This window comes from Peromyscus californicus, unplaced genomic scaffold, assembly GCF_007827085.1.
Source record: "Peromyscus californicus insignis strain IS unplaced genomic scaffold, ASM782708v3 Scaffold_11__1_contigs__length_118956290, whole genome shotgun sequence".
In the NCBI taxonomy this organism is placed as follows: Eukaryota; Metazoa; Chordata; class Mammalia; order Rodentia; family Cricetidae; genus Peromyscus; species Peromyscus californicus.
Window position 1 is genome coordinate 65285987 of NW_026294402.1, and position 16611 is coordinate 65302597.

At 46.5% G+C, this 16611-nt stretch overlaps 1 protein-coding gene across 1 annotated transcript in view; it reads left to right on the forward strand.

The window, feature by feature from the left end:
• Myo1e (myosin IE) overlaps positions 1-16611 on the forward strand; it is a 205140-nt gene that overhangs the window by 177928 nt on the left and 10601 nt on the right. The window contains exons 23-26 of the mRNA XM_052713547.1: positions 6068-6214; positions 7669-7826; positions 8227-8319; positions 12475-12676. Coding sequence (XP_052569507.1) covers positions 6068-6214; positions 7669-7826; positions 8227-8319; positions 12475-12676 — 600 coding nt within the window. The remainder of the gene's footprint in view (positions 1-6067; positions 6215-7668; positions 7827-8226; positions 8320-12474; positions 12677-16611) is intronic.

The window sequence follows — 16611 nt, forward strand, 5'->3', positions numbered from 1 at the left end:
GGCACCAAATATAATGAGAAATCCATGGAGTCTGTTTAATGGGTAAAGGAATTTATTAGGGGGAAAACTTTCTGTATATAACAGGATAGTCACAGGTTCTGGAACATTGTTCCAGCCACCTGATTCAGTCCTGTCTCCAAAAATCATGCACAAGAGAAGAGAGCAATGCCTATGTGCATCTCAGGTCTTAAGGGTCGCAGAGAGGCCACACCCCAGGGACATGTACTTCAAGGTCATAGGCAGGTGGAGCAGTTAGCTGCTGCATCTCTGGGGTGGTCCTTCAAGGTCATAGACAGAACAGCTGTCCACTACAATTCTGATCACTGGTGACCATGACTACCTAGAAACGGGATGTCCCTCTCTAAATAAAACTGCTAGGCTCAGAGGAAAGCTCAACTCGGGCCTCTGACCATGGAATCATTACTGCCGTAGGATAATCCAAAATACATTTGTAGTATGTCTATCCTTGCCTGTGTCTTTGTGACTGTCCTTCTATTATTATCCATTCCCAATTTTCCTGGATAAAGGGCCAGGTGGGACAGGGAAATTAAATGCTTAAAACACTAACTCGGGGTGTAACATTTCACAGCTGAGGAATATACCATTGTCCTCCCTCAGTGCTACCTCAGTAAGAGCCCTGGGTCTCCTGGACAGGCTCTGGCAGCGATCTGGGTCATCTTTAAGCTTTCGTTCATTGGCTGTTTTACGCCCTACTGGCCACACCCTTCCTAGCCACCCTTGGAGTTCTAAAGAACCCAGTGGGAAGATGTTCTCTTTTTTTCCAGCCTGAGAGGACACTGAACCAGAATGTAACTGGGTGAGCTGAAATGTACTGGATTCGCCTGAGAGCTGTGGCTGAAAGCTAGGAAATCACACCTGGAAGCTGTTATTGTGGGAGCCAGGATTGTTTCTCCTGCCCTTGTTGCCCAGTCTGTCTCTGGCCCATCAGACTTCATGGTTTGACTAGACCCGCTGACCGCCCCCTCACCAAACACCTCTGTCCTGTTACTGTGACTTTAAGGTTTACCCAGTGTGATTGTTTAGTCTCGAATTCTTTCTTCTGGTTTCCCAAGCCCTTCTGCCAGAGCCTCTAGGAATAGAACACGTCCTGGTAAAACCAGCCTTTTCTCCATCCCCCTCATACAGGCCCTTTTCGTTATGGCTGTTCCCTTTCAGAGGTTCCCAGCCGAGAGGCTTTCCTAACTCTAAGGGAGAAAGCTTTTATCTTTTAGTCACGTCTGCACATTGCAGCTACGGGGCCTCCCACTTACCAAGACTAATCTTGTTCCCTCTTTTTCCTGATACATTAGGTTAGCCCAGCTATTCAAATCCAGGTTAGTTAAGCAGCTAGGAGGAGAGGATGGCTGACTTTGCAAGGTTGAGCCCAACGCTGAAATTCATGGTGGTATCCGAGTCCTGAGTGGTGGTGTAGGTGTGGTGATGTGTGGATGTGTCTTGGACACGTCAATGCTGGTGTGAAGAAAGCAGGGAATAACTGTCTTGCACTTCAGGAAAATATGTTGCAACATCTGTTTGTGTTTTCAAGAATTTATGAGACTTACTAGTTGGCTTTTGGCTGAACTGACAATCACTGGATGTGTTTCTCCGGTTCAGACTATTGAAATATCCCACAAGCTTGATCTCTAAGCCTACTGCTAACTCTTAGGACCTAAGTGTTGGTAGGAAGTAGCTCTCTTCAGATAAACCAGCCATCCACAAACAATTAAAAAGCAGTCTAGGAAATGTGCTCACGAGTAAATATTTTATATGAAGGGTTTAATGCTCATTTCTTTAAGCATGATAATGGCCTCGTGCTTATGTTTTTATATAAAGAAATTTTACTTTTTAATGGCACATACTGAAATATTAAGCATAAAATAATACAATATTTATACTTTGCTGTAAACTTGATCTTAGCCAAAAGGCTGGAAAGAAACATATAGTCTGCTTTCAAATAACCTGGACTGTGTGTGTAGAAGAAGGGTCTGTAGTGTGGATAAATACAAATGCTCTCTCCTTCCAAAGCGTGGGTACCAGGAATCGAACTCAGGTCATCAGGCTTGGCAGCAAGTACCAGCAGCTCATAGAAAAGCAGCCAGGAAGAAGACAAATCAAACTTGAGTCTTCATGCCTGTTCAGCTGGCACTTGTGTGCACATCCCCACACAGGCACATAGTCATACGCATAATCTTAAAATAATAAAATCTGAAATCTTTTTTTTTTTCCTTTTGGGTTTTTTTTTAATTACACTCATGATATTCATTAATTACACTCATGATATTAATTACATTTGTGGTGTTCATTGATTACATTCGCAGTATTCATTGAATCTGACATCTTAACACAGCAGCAGTAGGTTGTGTCCTTCCCTCCCACCCCTCCTAGGACCTGTGACCTTCCTAGCCATAGATTTTTGACCAGGTTTACAATACAGGAAATGAAGTCCCTCCTGTTGCGCAGGCCTCCAATCCGGTCCACAGAGCAGTCGGGGACTCCCAAGAACAGTCTTGCCACTGTTCCACGGGTGGGCACATCTGCCACTGTTCCACGGGTGGGCACATCTCGCCCTGGCAGTTCAGTATTGAAGCATGCAGAAGCTAGTGCTAGGTGAGATCATTGATGTCTTTTCTCCACCAGCAGCCTGCGTAGCCCCTCCCAGTACCACGAAAGCTAGGGAAGAACTTCCCTAGTCAACTGGAGAGCAATTTCTCCTTGCCCTTCAGCCACAGTGTGTGGTATCTTTGGCCATAGGATTGTAGCAGGGCAACCAAGAGCAACAGCAACAGTCTGTGTTGTTTGGGGGTACCTCTGCAGCCTCCCTGATAAGAACTTGTAAATAGGTATCCTGTGTCTGGCACTGAGATTTTCCTGTAGTGCCCATTGCTTCTGGGAGTGACACTGTCCATCATGCAGGACAGGCACCCAGTTTTAAGCTCCTATTAGGAGAACTGTATGAACTAGAAGGGTGGCCTTACTATAATAGATGTGGACTCTATCTGGCAAGGCTTTTGAATCTCCTTGTTCTAGGAGCTGAGCTGTAGAAGTTTGAGGAGAGGGCTGTCTGGGTCAATAGATATCCTGCTGCTTGATGTTCCTAGAAAAGCATCTATGAGAGTTGCATTAGGTAGATGTTCTGGTTTCCTGGTTCTCACATTCTTACCGAGAATGTTGAATTTAAGAACAACCCCCACAGGCTAGGGAAGTTAATTCAGTTGGTACATTACTTGGCTGGCACACATGAAGGCCTGGCTTCTGCCCCCCAGCACTGTATGAGAAGGGCTTGGATCTAATGCCTATAATCCCAGTTGAAGGCAGGAGGGCGAGTTCAAGATCGTCCAGCCTAGGCTACATGAGACTCTGTTGGGAGGGAGGGGAACGGGGAGATGGCTCAGTTGGTAATGTACTTGCTGATCAGGCATGAGGATGAGTTTGATTTCCCCAGCACCCACAGGAAAGCTCGGCACAGTGGTATGCTCCTGGAATCCAGCATTAAGGAGGCAGAGACAGGGGGGTCCATGGAGCTGAGGTCCAGGTCCACTGAGAGACCCTGTCCCAGAGAAGTAAGGTAGAGAGTGATTGAGAAAGACTGGCTTCTGTGTGTGTGTGTGTGTGTGTGTGTGTGTGTGTGTGTGTGTGTGTGTGTGTGTGCGCGCGCGCAATGGTGACCTGTAGGCACAAAAGCTTTCAGGAGGATAGGAAGGAGGAAGATAGACCTCTTACCTGACAGTCGGGGGAATATTCTTGAAATAGGTCCAACACACAGTGTGAGGGGTTCTAGATCTGCTGCCTCTAGTCCAGTGGTTCTCAACCTTCCTAATGCTGCGACCCCTTAACACAGTTCCTCATGTTGTGGTGACCCCAACCATAAAATTATTTCTTTGCTACTTCATAACTGTAATTTGGCTCCTGTTATGAATCATAATGTAAATATCTGTGTTTTCCAATGGTCTTAGGTGGCCACTGTAAAAGGATCTGTTAACCCCCAAAAGGGTCTCAACCTACAAGGTGAGCACCTCTGCCCTAGTTTCTCTGGGGGACAGAATTCCAGGCAAGCTTTTTAAAAATTCATTTGCCTCTTTATCTTCCAGGTTATTAAAAGGAGCATTTATTTCATGGTCAGGAAAAGATGTTAAAAAAAGACTTAAATAAAGACATGCTGTATTTGGAAATCACCTTTTAAGCTTAAAAAACAAAACCTCCTTTAGGGCTTTAGTCTGTTTTATGACAGACATTTTTGTAAAGATGACCCGTTGGTTGAGAGTGAAAACAAATTTTCGAGTGTTGTCAGCAATACAGTAAGTAAGCCACAGGGGAGGAGAATGGGGCAAGTCAGAGCCAAGCCAGAGCGGTACAAGATCTTTCAGCACAGAGGGCCGCAGGCGCCTGCAAGGAATTACCGCTTGTGTGTATGAAAAAGAGGGGTGAAATTCAAAAACAAGTATGAGTCCTTTTTTTAAAGAGTAAATAAACCTAAAAGCTTTGTTTCCAAGCCCAGGAGCCTGACTAACTTCCACCTGGGCGACTGAAGGGAGAGGCTTTTGAATTCGACGATTCATAGCTGAAGTGTCCAAATGCATCTTATGTCCAGATTCATGCTGCTAACTGGCATGAGGTTCGAGTCTGCTTGCACACACACACACACACACACACACACACACACACACACACACAGAGGAATGATAGATAATGACACTCAAGTCTAACATATTAAATCTCTCACGGTCTTGCTCACTTCATCTTGATGAATAATGAATAGTCTTCCAGAAAGCAGCACCAGGCAAGCAGGCTTGTCCAGACATGTCGGAGCTAGAGCAACAATAAAGGCCCATTAAAGGAAAACTGGTCAAGAGAATAATAGAATCGCTGGCCTGGGTGGAGACCCTACATTCCAGCTGGGCAGTCAAACTCCCAGCCAAGGGATCACCCCTAGAAAGGTGGGCTCCCCTTAAACCGTGTTAAAGAGATAGGTGGAATAATTATTCCTTTAATGGGATACTGTACTTTTCCTTCCCAGAATTCCTGCCCAAACCAGCATGAGGTCATTATGAGGCTCATAATTATAATCCCCAAAATAAATCAAATTTTTAAAGTCAAATAAATAAATAAATTTTTTGAGGCAGAAGTTAAATTTAAAATGTATTTTTACTCTTTCCTTTTGTTTTTATTTTATGGGTATCAGTGTTTGCCTGCATGTATGTCTGTGCACCACATTGCACATATGTGGTACCTATAGTGGTCAGAAGAGGGCATCAGATCCCCTGAGACTGACATATGGACCTTTGTGAACAACCATGTGGTTGCTAGTAATGAATGCTCTTAACCTCTGGGCCATCTCTTTAGCCCTTAAAATATATTCTTTAAATATAGACTACCCTTAATTTTGAAACCGTGTGGAAGTGTTTTACTTACCTTAGTGGTTAGCCATCAACTTCTTTTTTTTTTAAGATTTATTTTAAATTGTGTGTGTATTGCACATTGTCCTCAGGGGTCAGAGGAGATGGATTTACAAACAGTTGTGAGTTGCCCACCAGGAGTGCTAGAAATGGAACTCCAGTCCCCTTAACCACTGAGCCATCGCTCCAGCCCCTCCACTTCCCTATGGAGACAGATGTCTTCAATTTTATCATGTAATTCTTAGTCTGTGTTCTGTTTTAAGTGATACTTTTACTTACTTCTCATTATTATATTTTATGTATTGTGGGGAGAGTAGTGTGGACATCAGAGGACAGCTTGCAGGAGCTGCTCCTCACCTTCCACTGTGTGCATCCCTGGAATCAAACTCAAAGTCAGGGCATCGTAAAGAGGGAGAGAAGAGAAAGGGAACCAGGGAAGGAAGGTAGAAAAAAAAAAAGAGCTTACTGCCGCCGTTACAGGATGGTTTTGAATGAGTATGAAGAGTAATGATGGGCCTTGTAGTGTTTGGAACGGGTTCAGTGGGTACAGTGTGTAGCAGTACAGTGACGTATGCTTAGCATACATTCCCTTCTCCCTGCCTCCAAATGATAAGGACAGAGCTGGTGGGTGAGCGGAAGAGCGGCTCATGTTAACTCCACCTGATTTCTCTCAGTACCATGCAGGATGACATCTTCATCCTCCACGAGCAAGAGTATGACAGTTTGCTTGAATCCGTCTTCAAAACGGAGTTCTTGAGCCTCTTAGCAAAGCGATACGAGGAAAAAACCCAGAAGCAACTACCTCTGAAATTCAGCAATACGTGAGTTGGGATCTGGGGTCCAGACTGAGAGGTGGGGAGGCCTGCAGGGTGGGCTGTGTGGTTCTATCCCTTCAGCTAGCCCCACTCTGGGCATCTCAATATCTCCAGGAACAGGGAGTCGTGCTGAAGACAGCCCAGGGCTTTGCTGGGGTCACATTTATGTTTCTGTGAAATAATCAAATCATCAAAGGATATTTTTTATCATTTACACAAAGATCACTCAAGGAAGGCAGGATTAGCAGAGGGAACAGCAGTCAGGCTGGAGGCAGGAAAAGGGGACTGGAATAGGTGTTCTGACTCCCCAAATTGTGGGTGGGGAATCTGGGACATGGGGTGTGGGTAGTAATGCCTTATGTCTTAGCTCACCTTCACATGCTTTAGTGAAATGCTCTAATGGGCAAGACACCATATATTGTTGAGTTTCTGATCTCATTTTTGCTGAGTGAGAGTTGTTTAGCTTTTCTTAAATTCCCCATCTGTAGAGTTATAGCAATAGAGTCTATCTCTTTATCCATAAAAACGAGGCAACCATGAGACTGTAATGCTGAGATGAATGAAGTTGACAATAGAATCATTATTATTTCCTAAGTTAAAAGAGCAGACTATACAGTGTATCACGCAGGTGTATAGACATAGTGTTTCTTTTGGCTCCTGGAGTTCAGATTCCAGTCCATCATAGCAGGAAAGTCAAAGCAGGAACTTGAAGCAGGTAGTTGTATCATATCATATCCGTAGTCAAGAGCAGAGAGAAATTAATTAATATGTGCATACTTACTCAGTACTTTCTACACATATACAGTCCAGGATCCTCTGCATAGGGAATGGTGCTGCCCACAGTGAATCTTCCCACATCAATTACCATTATACAAAATAATCCCCTACTTGCCCACAAGTCACCCTGATCTTGACAGTCTCTCGGGTGATTCCAGAATGTGTCAAGTTGATAATTAAAACTAACCATCACACCCTCCCTCCCATTTGGGTTTTGGTGTTCTTCCTTCCTACCTGGGTGAGCGACGGTGGTGGACTAACAGAATATAACTGAACAGTAGCCACAGTCTATGGTCTAGAATAGTCTGCCCTCTTGTATCTGACATCTCAGTCCTCCACACAGCAAACACAGCTGGAAGCCCAATGTTACAACAGAGGGAAAGTTGTCCCTGTCCCCTAGGCAGTCACCCTTGACCACCAGAGAGTAACCCTGTGACATAAATGAGGAAGACCACTCACCAACAGGGTTCTCACAGATGTTGAACTCCAGATGCCTGTGCGTCTGGTGTGGCAATCACCTAGCAGCTGTGCCGCACTGGCTGTACCATCCCCTGTGTGAGGGTTGGATGGTTTGGGCTTGCGCATTCTGTAGTGATCACCTTCCGGGCAGCAGTTGGTTCATGAGTACCGTTTTCTCGTTAGCTCCTTCTGGCTCATAATTTCAATCCATGTGCTTGTCACAGCCTTGAACTGAAGTTAAAAAAGGAGAACTGGGGTCCCTGGAGTGCAGGGGGCTCCCGGCAAGTGCAATTCCACCAAGGCTTCGGCGACCTGGCCATCCTCAAGCCCAGCAACAAAGTGCTGCAGGTCAGCATCGGACCTGGGCTGCCCAAGAACTCTCGTAAGTGTCGCCCGGGCCCTGCCTCTACTGGTGCCATGCACCTGGCTCTTCTGTGCAGATCTGGGTGCAGAAGCGTCTGTGTTTCTGCTGCTGTCTGTGGTGGGGTTCTCACGAGGTCGGGTTTTCACGAGGTCGGGTTCTCACAAGGTTGGGTTCTCACGAGGTGGGGCACTGCAAACCAAAGCAGTGACGAGGAGAACGGGCAGGCCGAAGTGCAATGAATGTTTGTGTTTTGTGCACATTATACCTGGCACTCATGTCCTAGTTGTGTTTACAGCAATCTGTTTGGGCTGATATAAAGAACCTGAATTGGGGGCTAATGAGACGGCTCAGTGGGTAAATGCACTTTCCACCAAGCCTGGTGACTTGAGTTCGATTCCTGGTTGCTTGTTTGTTTTAGGCCCTACCAGAAGGAATACCATCCAAAGCAGAGGGTATTCTGGTGGAACTAAGAATGCCAATTACCCAATGAGAGCTGCCCCTGCTCCCCCAGGTAAGCCGTGCATGCACCGTGGAGAGGTACCACTGAGTCTGGACCTGCAACTTCCAAAGGATGTTTGGAGAGCTAGAGAAATGTTTCAGTCTGACTTGCGTTCCAAGCTCCAGCACTCATGTAAAAAGCTGGGCACTGTGGCGTGACTTGGAATCCCAGTGCTGGGGAGATAGAGGCAGGAAAATTCTTGTTGTTTGCTGCCTTACCTAATCAGTGAGACGTAGGCACTAGCGAGAGACTCCGTCTCAGGAAATAAGATGGATGACTTCTGAAGAACAATACATGAGGTTGACCTCTGACCTCCACATACACATATATACATGTGTACACACACATACCCACAAAATAAGGAGATAAAGAGAGATTGTTTGGGAAGAAACCCGTCAGCTAGTAAATACAAGGCAGCCATACACATGACCCTAAAATTTAGGAAACAAAGTCAGTGAGCCCACATTACTGCACAGGGAACAGTCTGGGTTTCATTACCCAGCTCTGTCACTTCCTAGGGCAGAGAGAGATAAATGAGTTCCTGTTCACCACAAGCAGAATGCTGCTGGTTTTACGATGCCAGATGTTGCCTTGATGGGCCCAGGAGTTTTCTGGGTACCAACCCACCAGCGCCAGGCTCCAGCCACATACCGCAGCAGTGGTTCATAACCAGTTAATGGCCTGGCGAATTAATAGAAAACCATCTATTCTTAGTGAAATGAAATCCAGGAGACATCCCTAAAGTGAAATAATATCTGGGAGAATTACAAAATGTTACGAAAGCTTTTTTGGCCCTTGTTTCATAGTTTTCAGCTGGTTGTTTTGTTTTTGTTTTTTTAAGACAGGGTCTTCTGGGCATGATGGAGCACACATTTAATCCCAGCACTTGGGAGGCAGAGGCAGATGGATCTCTATGAATTGGAAGCCAGCCTGGTCTACAGAGTGAGTTGTAGGACAGTCAGGGCTATGCTATGTAGAGAAATGCTGTTTCAAAAAATAAAAAATAAAAACAGGGTCTCACTATGTAGCTCTGACCATCCTAGAACTCAATAAGTAGACCAGGCTGGCCTCCAACTCCCAGAGATCCATCTGCTTCTGTCTTGGATCGCTGGGATTAAAGATGTGAACTACCACACCCAGCTTTTTGTTTTTAAAGAGGGCTTTATAACCAAACTGTCCTTGGATTTGTTGCATCGATGAGCATGGCCTTGAGTTTTTGACCTTCCTCCTGACTCCGCCTCTGCAGTGCTGGGGTTACTGGTGTGGACAGCAAGAAATATCCAGTTTGTGTGACACTGAGACTTGAACCCAGGGCTTTGTGCATGCTAGGCAAACACTGCCAACTGCGCCACCTCTCCCCAGTCCCCATACTTTTCAGCATTTAAATAAAAACAAGTCTCTATCACTCACAAAGTTCAGACCATAAGAAACTCCCCAGAGTAGGACATCAGTCATTCTAGGGTAGGTCTGAACAGGTCATTTGGGAGCCATTTTCGAGCCAAGTCATAGCAGATGAGAGGATCCTATTTGCCCCATGCCCACGATAAGAAACTCCAAGCAATTCTTTAATCTCCTATTCTGGGACCTCACACTTGTACTCTAAGCATGAACACTGCCCAGCAGTGAGAAATGAGCTCTCCTCTCTTTTGGAGTCTCGGCCCCATCTCAGCCCAGATTTCTTTCCTCTTTTTCTTCTTTAACTGTTAAGGAGCAACCAAGCTCAGAGAGACTCACGAGAAGCAGGGTTTACACATACTGTGTGACTCTTTAGTGCTGGCCTTCTGCCAGGACTATCTGGATGCTCCTTTACCTCAGCTCTGGCCGGAGTATCCTCCAACCGAATCAGCCTACAGTGACCTCGAACATAGCCTCAACCTCTACATGACAGTTTCCTCATCAGTCAAATGAGGAATTAGCCCAAGTCCATTAAAGCAACACTTCTCAAAAGATCTATAAAAGTGATGACCAGAACTTTACATTTCTCAGGTTTGTTTATTTATTGGAGGGGTGTTGGGGGAGGCGTGGGGGTGTGTGTAGGTCCATGTGCTTGTTGGTGGTATGTCTGCAGGTGAAAAATGGAGAAGGGGTGCACATACATGTTGTACACACACATGTAGAGGCCAGAGGACAACTTCAGGTGTTGATTCTTGGGAACTATGCATCTTAGTTTTTGTTTTGTTTTGTTTTGTTTTGGAGACAGGGTCTCTCTAAATAGCCCTGGCTGTCCTGGTACTCACTCTGCAGACCAGGCTGGCCTCAAACTCACAGAGGCCTGCCTCTGCCTCCTGAGTGCTGGGATTAAAGGCGTGCACCACCACCAGCTGGCCATACAGAGTCTCTTCCTAGGACCTGAGGTTTACCAATTAGGCTGGACTGGGTGCCTATCCAATGTGTCTATCCACAGGGATCCTCCTGTCTCCATCTACCTTGTGTTGGGATTATAAACATGAGCCACCACCCCTGGCTTTTAGTGCGGGTGCCAGGGATTGAGCTCACATCCTCAGGCTTGCAAGGCAGCTGAGCTATCTCCTCAACCCTCAGTTCCTTTAGATTTTAAAAAGGTTCCCAGCTAGCCGGGCAGCGGTGGTGCACACCTTTAATCCAAGCACTCGGAAGGCAGAGCCAGGTGGATCTCTGTGAGTTCGAGGTCAGCCTGGTCTATAGAGCAAGTTCCAGGACAGGCACCAAAACTGCACAGAGAAACCCTGTCTTGAAAAAACCAAAAAAAAAAAGAGTTTCCCAGCTTATCACAAATCATACTTTTGTAAAATGTAATAAAGATGAATTCATAGAACAATGAACTCTGAAAAGCACATATAATACAAGCCAAATTTTATTATTAATTTCAACAGGCATAAAATATATCTGCTGAATGCTTATTCTCAGTCTCTGAACTCAGTGTGGACAAATGAGTCTCTGGTGACATGGGGGCACTCCCCTACTTTTTCTGTGCCCTAGGAAACAGCCCACTCTGCCACACTCTTTCCTCTCTTTAGCACTCTTGGCAGCAAGTGGGGCCTCAGTGTCCTCCCAAGCCCAGATGCTGTGGGGAGCCCTTCAAATTCTTATTCACTGGGTCAGATGAGGAGAAAGTCTTATTTGTCTCCGGCGTCTAGTTTCCATCCAGCCTGGAGCCTGTGGGAGGAAATGGCAAGAGAGCCGGCGGGAAGAAAAGCCATACTTCTAAATGCTCTGCCCTAGAACACTGCCATTGTTTCTGGGGAGGGGAAAGCTCACTTGTACCTTTAGAAGGGTGCCAAGATAACAGAGAAATGAATATCAGAGCTGGAAGCAAGCAGGTAAACGCTGGACCAGTCTCCTTGCCCTTTAATGGAGAAGCTGACCTTCTCAAAGATTACAATCCTTGCTCAAGACCAACAGGGTTTCAGAGCCTGAGTCCCCAGGCCCTGGCCACTCCATTGCTACTACAGAATCCTGCAGTTTTCTGGCATGCCCTACTGAAGTGGGCCTCGTTCTCCACTCGGCCTGCTGTGTCAGCAGGAAGAGAGCTAGGGCTACTTCTTACATGGCAGGGAATAATAATGCCCTCGTGATCGACAGCCCACCCCACCCATCCATCCATGACCTACTGGCTAATGCAACTTTTGAGATCTTAACTAGAAATCACTATTGGGTACACAGAACTTTCTTCATCGGCTTGATCTGGCTAGATGGCTGCATTTCCCTCACCTATGTGAAGGATTTTCCATACTGCACACAGCAGTCTTCAGTCAAGGACACCTGAGACTGACTCATGAAAAATGAATGTACAACTGTTTAACCCACTGTCTGCTGCCCTCCTGAGTCATGACCTTGTGGACCCAAAAATGGCTTGCCAGCAGCTGACTGCAAATTCATCTTGCTCTGACTGTGGGCTTGAACCCAGATATCTAGAAACTGAGGCACTTCCTAGGCAGGTGACATTGGTGCTATCGTGTTATAGTCCCCAAATACAATCTGATTTATCAGTTATACCTCAGTAAAGTTGGGAGGAAAATAGTGTATTAACAGTTTTACAATATATTACTGGTAGTAATATTTTCAGAAAGGGAAACTGAGGACCAGAGTAGCTAAATCACTTGCCTCCAGCTAGTTAATGAAATAAGTATGAAGGACCTTTTGGCAAAGCATCAGAAATTGACATTGTTTCTTCTCTTTCCTATCTAGGATGCCATCAAAATGGAGTCATCAGAAACCAGTTTGTGCCTCCTCCTCACGCTCCTGGAAACCAGAGGTCCAATCAGAAAAGCCTGTACACCTCTATGGCCCGCCCACCCTTGCCACGGCAACAGTCCACAGGCTCAGACCGATTGTCACAGACCCCAGAGAGCCTGGATTTCCTCAAGGTCCCGGACCAGGGTGCTGCTGGGTAAGATTTCCCATGTCTTGTGGTAAAGCCTGTGAACTCTGCTCCACCAATCATGCAGAGGATTCAGGGGTTCTCTGAGCACCAGCGCTGGTTTCCCAAGTTCAGTTTTCTACTCGAGTGCTGTAATCTAGGACCCATGGCTGTGGGACCAAGTTAATAGCAACATAGCCCATTTCATCCCCTGGGAAGGAGCTTACCTTGGAAACATCAACAGTCACGTGCTCTCAGCCATAAGACTCTGCTAATGAGTGATCTTTCTGTTTTCCCCTGGTGTAGTTGAGGGATGACGGTCGTTTGTTTTATTACTTTTGTCTGTGCCTGCAGTTGCATAATTAAACATTCATAGTTTCAGCAACATTTAGAATAGGATACCAGGGTCTGGGAAGAAGTGGCTCAGCAGTTAAGAACACTTACTGTCTTTGCAGAGGGCCTGGGTTCTGTTCCAATACACACGTGTCAGTTTATAACTGTTGTTATGACAAAACATTTCCTGGGGAGATGTAACACACGTGTCTACTCACCCCGAGATAGAGAACCCATAACAGACCAAAATATGCACACCACCCAAGTCCAACTTGGTGTGAAGCAAGGAGTTTTATTGGGGTTTCTTACAGGAATGTGGGTGAGGGGTTCTTACAGGAGCAGACATGACTCAAAGGCTACTGCATCACCAAGGCCCACCCCAGCATGGGTGACAGCTCAGAAACCTGGAGCACACTGCACAGCCTCAGGTTGCTCCACACTTCCGAGACTGTCCTTTCCAAGTGACTCTGGTCTAACCGTCTTCCAGGCAGCTCAGCTGGTTTCTGCGGCTTCCAGGCAGCTGGGCCGCTCTCCCGTCTTCTCTGCCTCTCGGCTTCTCTGGGTCTTCTTGGTAGCCCTGCTCCCATCTGAGAATCTTCTTGGCCACCACCGCCTGGCCACATTAACTATTGATCAAGACTGTTTCTCACACAAATGACCACAGGCTAATTTGATCAATTCAGTTCATCAACTGAGGTGCCCTCTTCTCAGATACTCTGAGTTGTGTCAAGTTGGCTTCTTTGTTTTGTTTTTTGAGACAGAGTTTCTCTGTGTAGCCCTGGCTATCCTGGAGCTCAGTTTGAAGACCAGGCTGGCCTGGAACTCGGAGATCCACCTGCCTCTGCCTCCCAGATGCTCCCTATCAAGTGTTAACTTATCCTGTCATTTGGGCCACAGACAGGAGGCACGATAACCTCTATTGCACAGGGGGCCATTAGTAGAGCGCATGCTCCCTTCTCTTACGGAAACAGCTGTGTCCCTCTGTTCTCATGACCCGGGGGAGCGGACCGGCTCGGCTTCCAGCTGTGGTTCTCGGACCCTGCTGTTCACCAGAATTGCCTGAAGGGCTTGCCTCCCACTCCTTCTCTCTCTTAAAATTTGACTGTGGCAGCCGGGCAGTGGTGGCGCACGCCTTTAATCCCAGCACTCGGGAGGCAGAGCCAGGCGGATCTCTGTGAGTTCGAGGCCAGCCTGGGCTACCAAGTGAGTTCCAGGAAAGGTGCAAAGCTACACAGAGAAACCCTGTCTCGAAAAACAAAAACAAAAAACAAAACAAAACAAAAATTTGACTGTGGCAGTGCACGTGTGTGTGCGTGTGTGTATGCGTGTGTGTGTGTGTGTAGCACACGCGTGGATTTCAGGTGTCATCTACTTTCTTACCACCTTGTTATTTAAGCTATAGTCTCCTGTTGAGGTAACCCTCCTCTCTCCACCTCCCCAGTGCTGGCATTTCGGACACACACTGCCACATCCAGCTTTTGGTGTGGCTTCTGGTCCTCATGCTCATGTAACAAAACAAGTACCAACGGAGCCATCTTCCTACCTATGTTTCTACCAAGTTCCCAGACAGTGCTAATGCCACTCATCCAAGGAAGGACCCCGTGGTGCACAGAAATCTAAAGGGCAGCTGGTGTCCAGTTGATAGGGTTCAGGGAATAGTGGGTTGGGAAGACAGTGGACTTTTCACTTGACCCAGATGCTGTTCACAGGCCTGAGTGTCACTACAACAGTCCCCAGATCGCTCCTGGGCCCTGTTTTGTGTTCCAAAGTCGGCAGGGGATTATAAGCAGCCACCCTCCAAGTCTCCTCGCTCTGTCTGCTGGCTTCCCATTTGCTTTGGTTTTGGCAAGCAACACCATCTTTTCAGCCTGCCTTGCAAGTCACAGACTTGCATATGGGCCAGCTGGGAGCATCTGTCAGCCAAAAGTAGGCAATGTAGGAATGCTGGGTCTTCACCAAGGCTGCTCCCTTCCAGCCCTGTTGAAGTCTTATCACGCCCTTCCCTGCCTTCAGGCTCTGATGCCGTACCCATGCTGCTGTCTGGGAGACTAGCTGGGAGGCTGGGAGCAAGGAAAGCATCACAGTTGTCCAACAGGCAATGTGATTTTCCTGTCTGCCACATGTATACTCTGACATTAGCACACTAAGTCCAGGAGCTACAAGAATTCTAGCCAGTCTTCTCATCATACACCTAGACATGCTTTGTAGACAGTCCCTAAAAAGTAGAAACTTAGCTGAGCGGGGTGGTTCCTGCCTTTAATTCCAGCACTTTAGGAGGCTGGGGCAAGAGGATTACTATAGTTTGAGTTCCAGACCAACTTCGGCTAAAGACTGAGACCATGTCTCTAAAGAAGAAAGACAAACACAAGGAGGTTGAGAAGGGGGTGACACTGGGGAGCGACAGCTCCATGGTTAAGGATACTGGCTGCTGACCTGTGTTCAGTTCTCAGCACTCCCAACTCCCTTAACTCTTCTAGGGTGATTAGACCCCCTCTCTTGGCTTCTGGGGCACTGCGTTCAGGTGGTATACATACAAAAAACACATATGCACATAAAATAAAAACAAATATTTTTTTCTAAAAAACAAACAAGGGGATAGGAAGTAGGAACCTAACATTTGTTTTCTACAACACAAACTTGAAAACTCAGTATCTAATGTGGCAGAGAACTTGGCTATGGCGTTTCAGGAGACTCATCGTTACCTAAATTTAACAGTATCTCCTTGCCAAAAGACAAACTGTGCTGGAGCTCAAAGGGAACCCCAAACTTGGACTTTCTCCCTAAACATGAGGATTCCTATTGAGATCAAAGTGCCAAAGGTTCACCTTGAATTTACCAGTCTAGAACCGGACCACCGCAGCCTCCTCCCTGACCCTCCAAGCCCTGTGCTAATCCTCCCGTTCCCTCCCCACCCCTCAGTGTTCCGGTTCTTCACAGACGCATTCTGTACAGCCTTCATCTCTTTGGGGTCTTATACCATGGCTGATATCAAATGGTATTGTTAGCACCTCAGGTTTGTCAGGGTATCAGTTACTTTCCATTTAGCCAGTTGGTTTGGAAGAGAGCAAGAAATTCACTAAATCGCCGGGCAGTGGTGGTGTATGCCTTTAATCCCAGCACTCGGGAGGCAGAGCCAGGTGGATCTCTGCGAGTTTAAGGTGAGCCTGGTCTACAGAGTGAGATCCAGGACAGGCACCAAAACTACACAGAGAAGCCCTGTCTCAAAAAACAACAACAAAAAAAAAAAAACTTCTTTAAGTTCACTAAATTATCATTCTAACAAAGTCTATTGTCTGTCGTCTGTCTGTCTGTCTGTGTCCTCCCCTCCCTCTCTTCCTCTTTTTCTTCTTTCTTTTTCTGTAATGTTGCAGGTGGAGCCCAGGGCTCTACACATGCTAAGCAAGTGCTTTCCCACTGAGCCACATCATCAGCCCCTCAAGCGTCTCCACCTTGGTTTTGTGGCATTCCTGCACATGATTGCCATCACCTTGGTTTTGTGGCTTTCCTGCACATGATTGCCACCACTGGCGTCATCACAACATCATTCTCCAAATAATACTAAGGTTTAGTGATGCTTTCACGGTAAAGATCTGCCCTGACTTTTTCTTTCCAATCAGGGTGACACACACCTT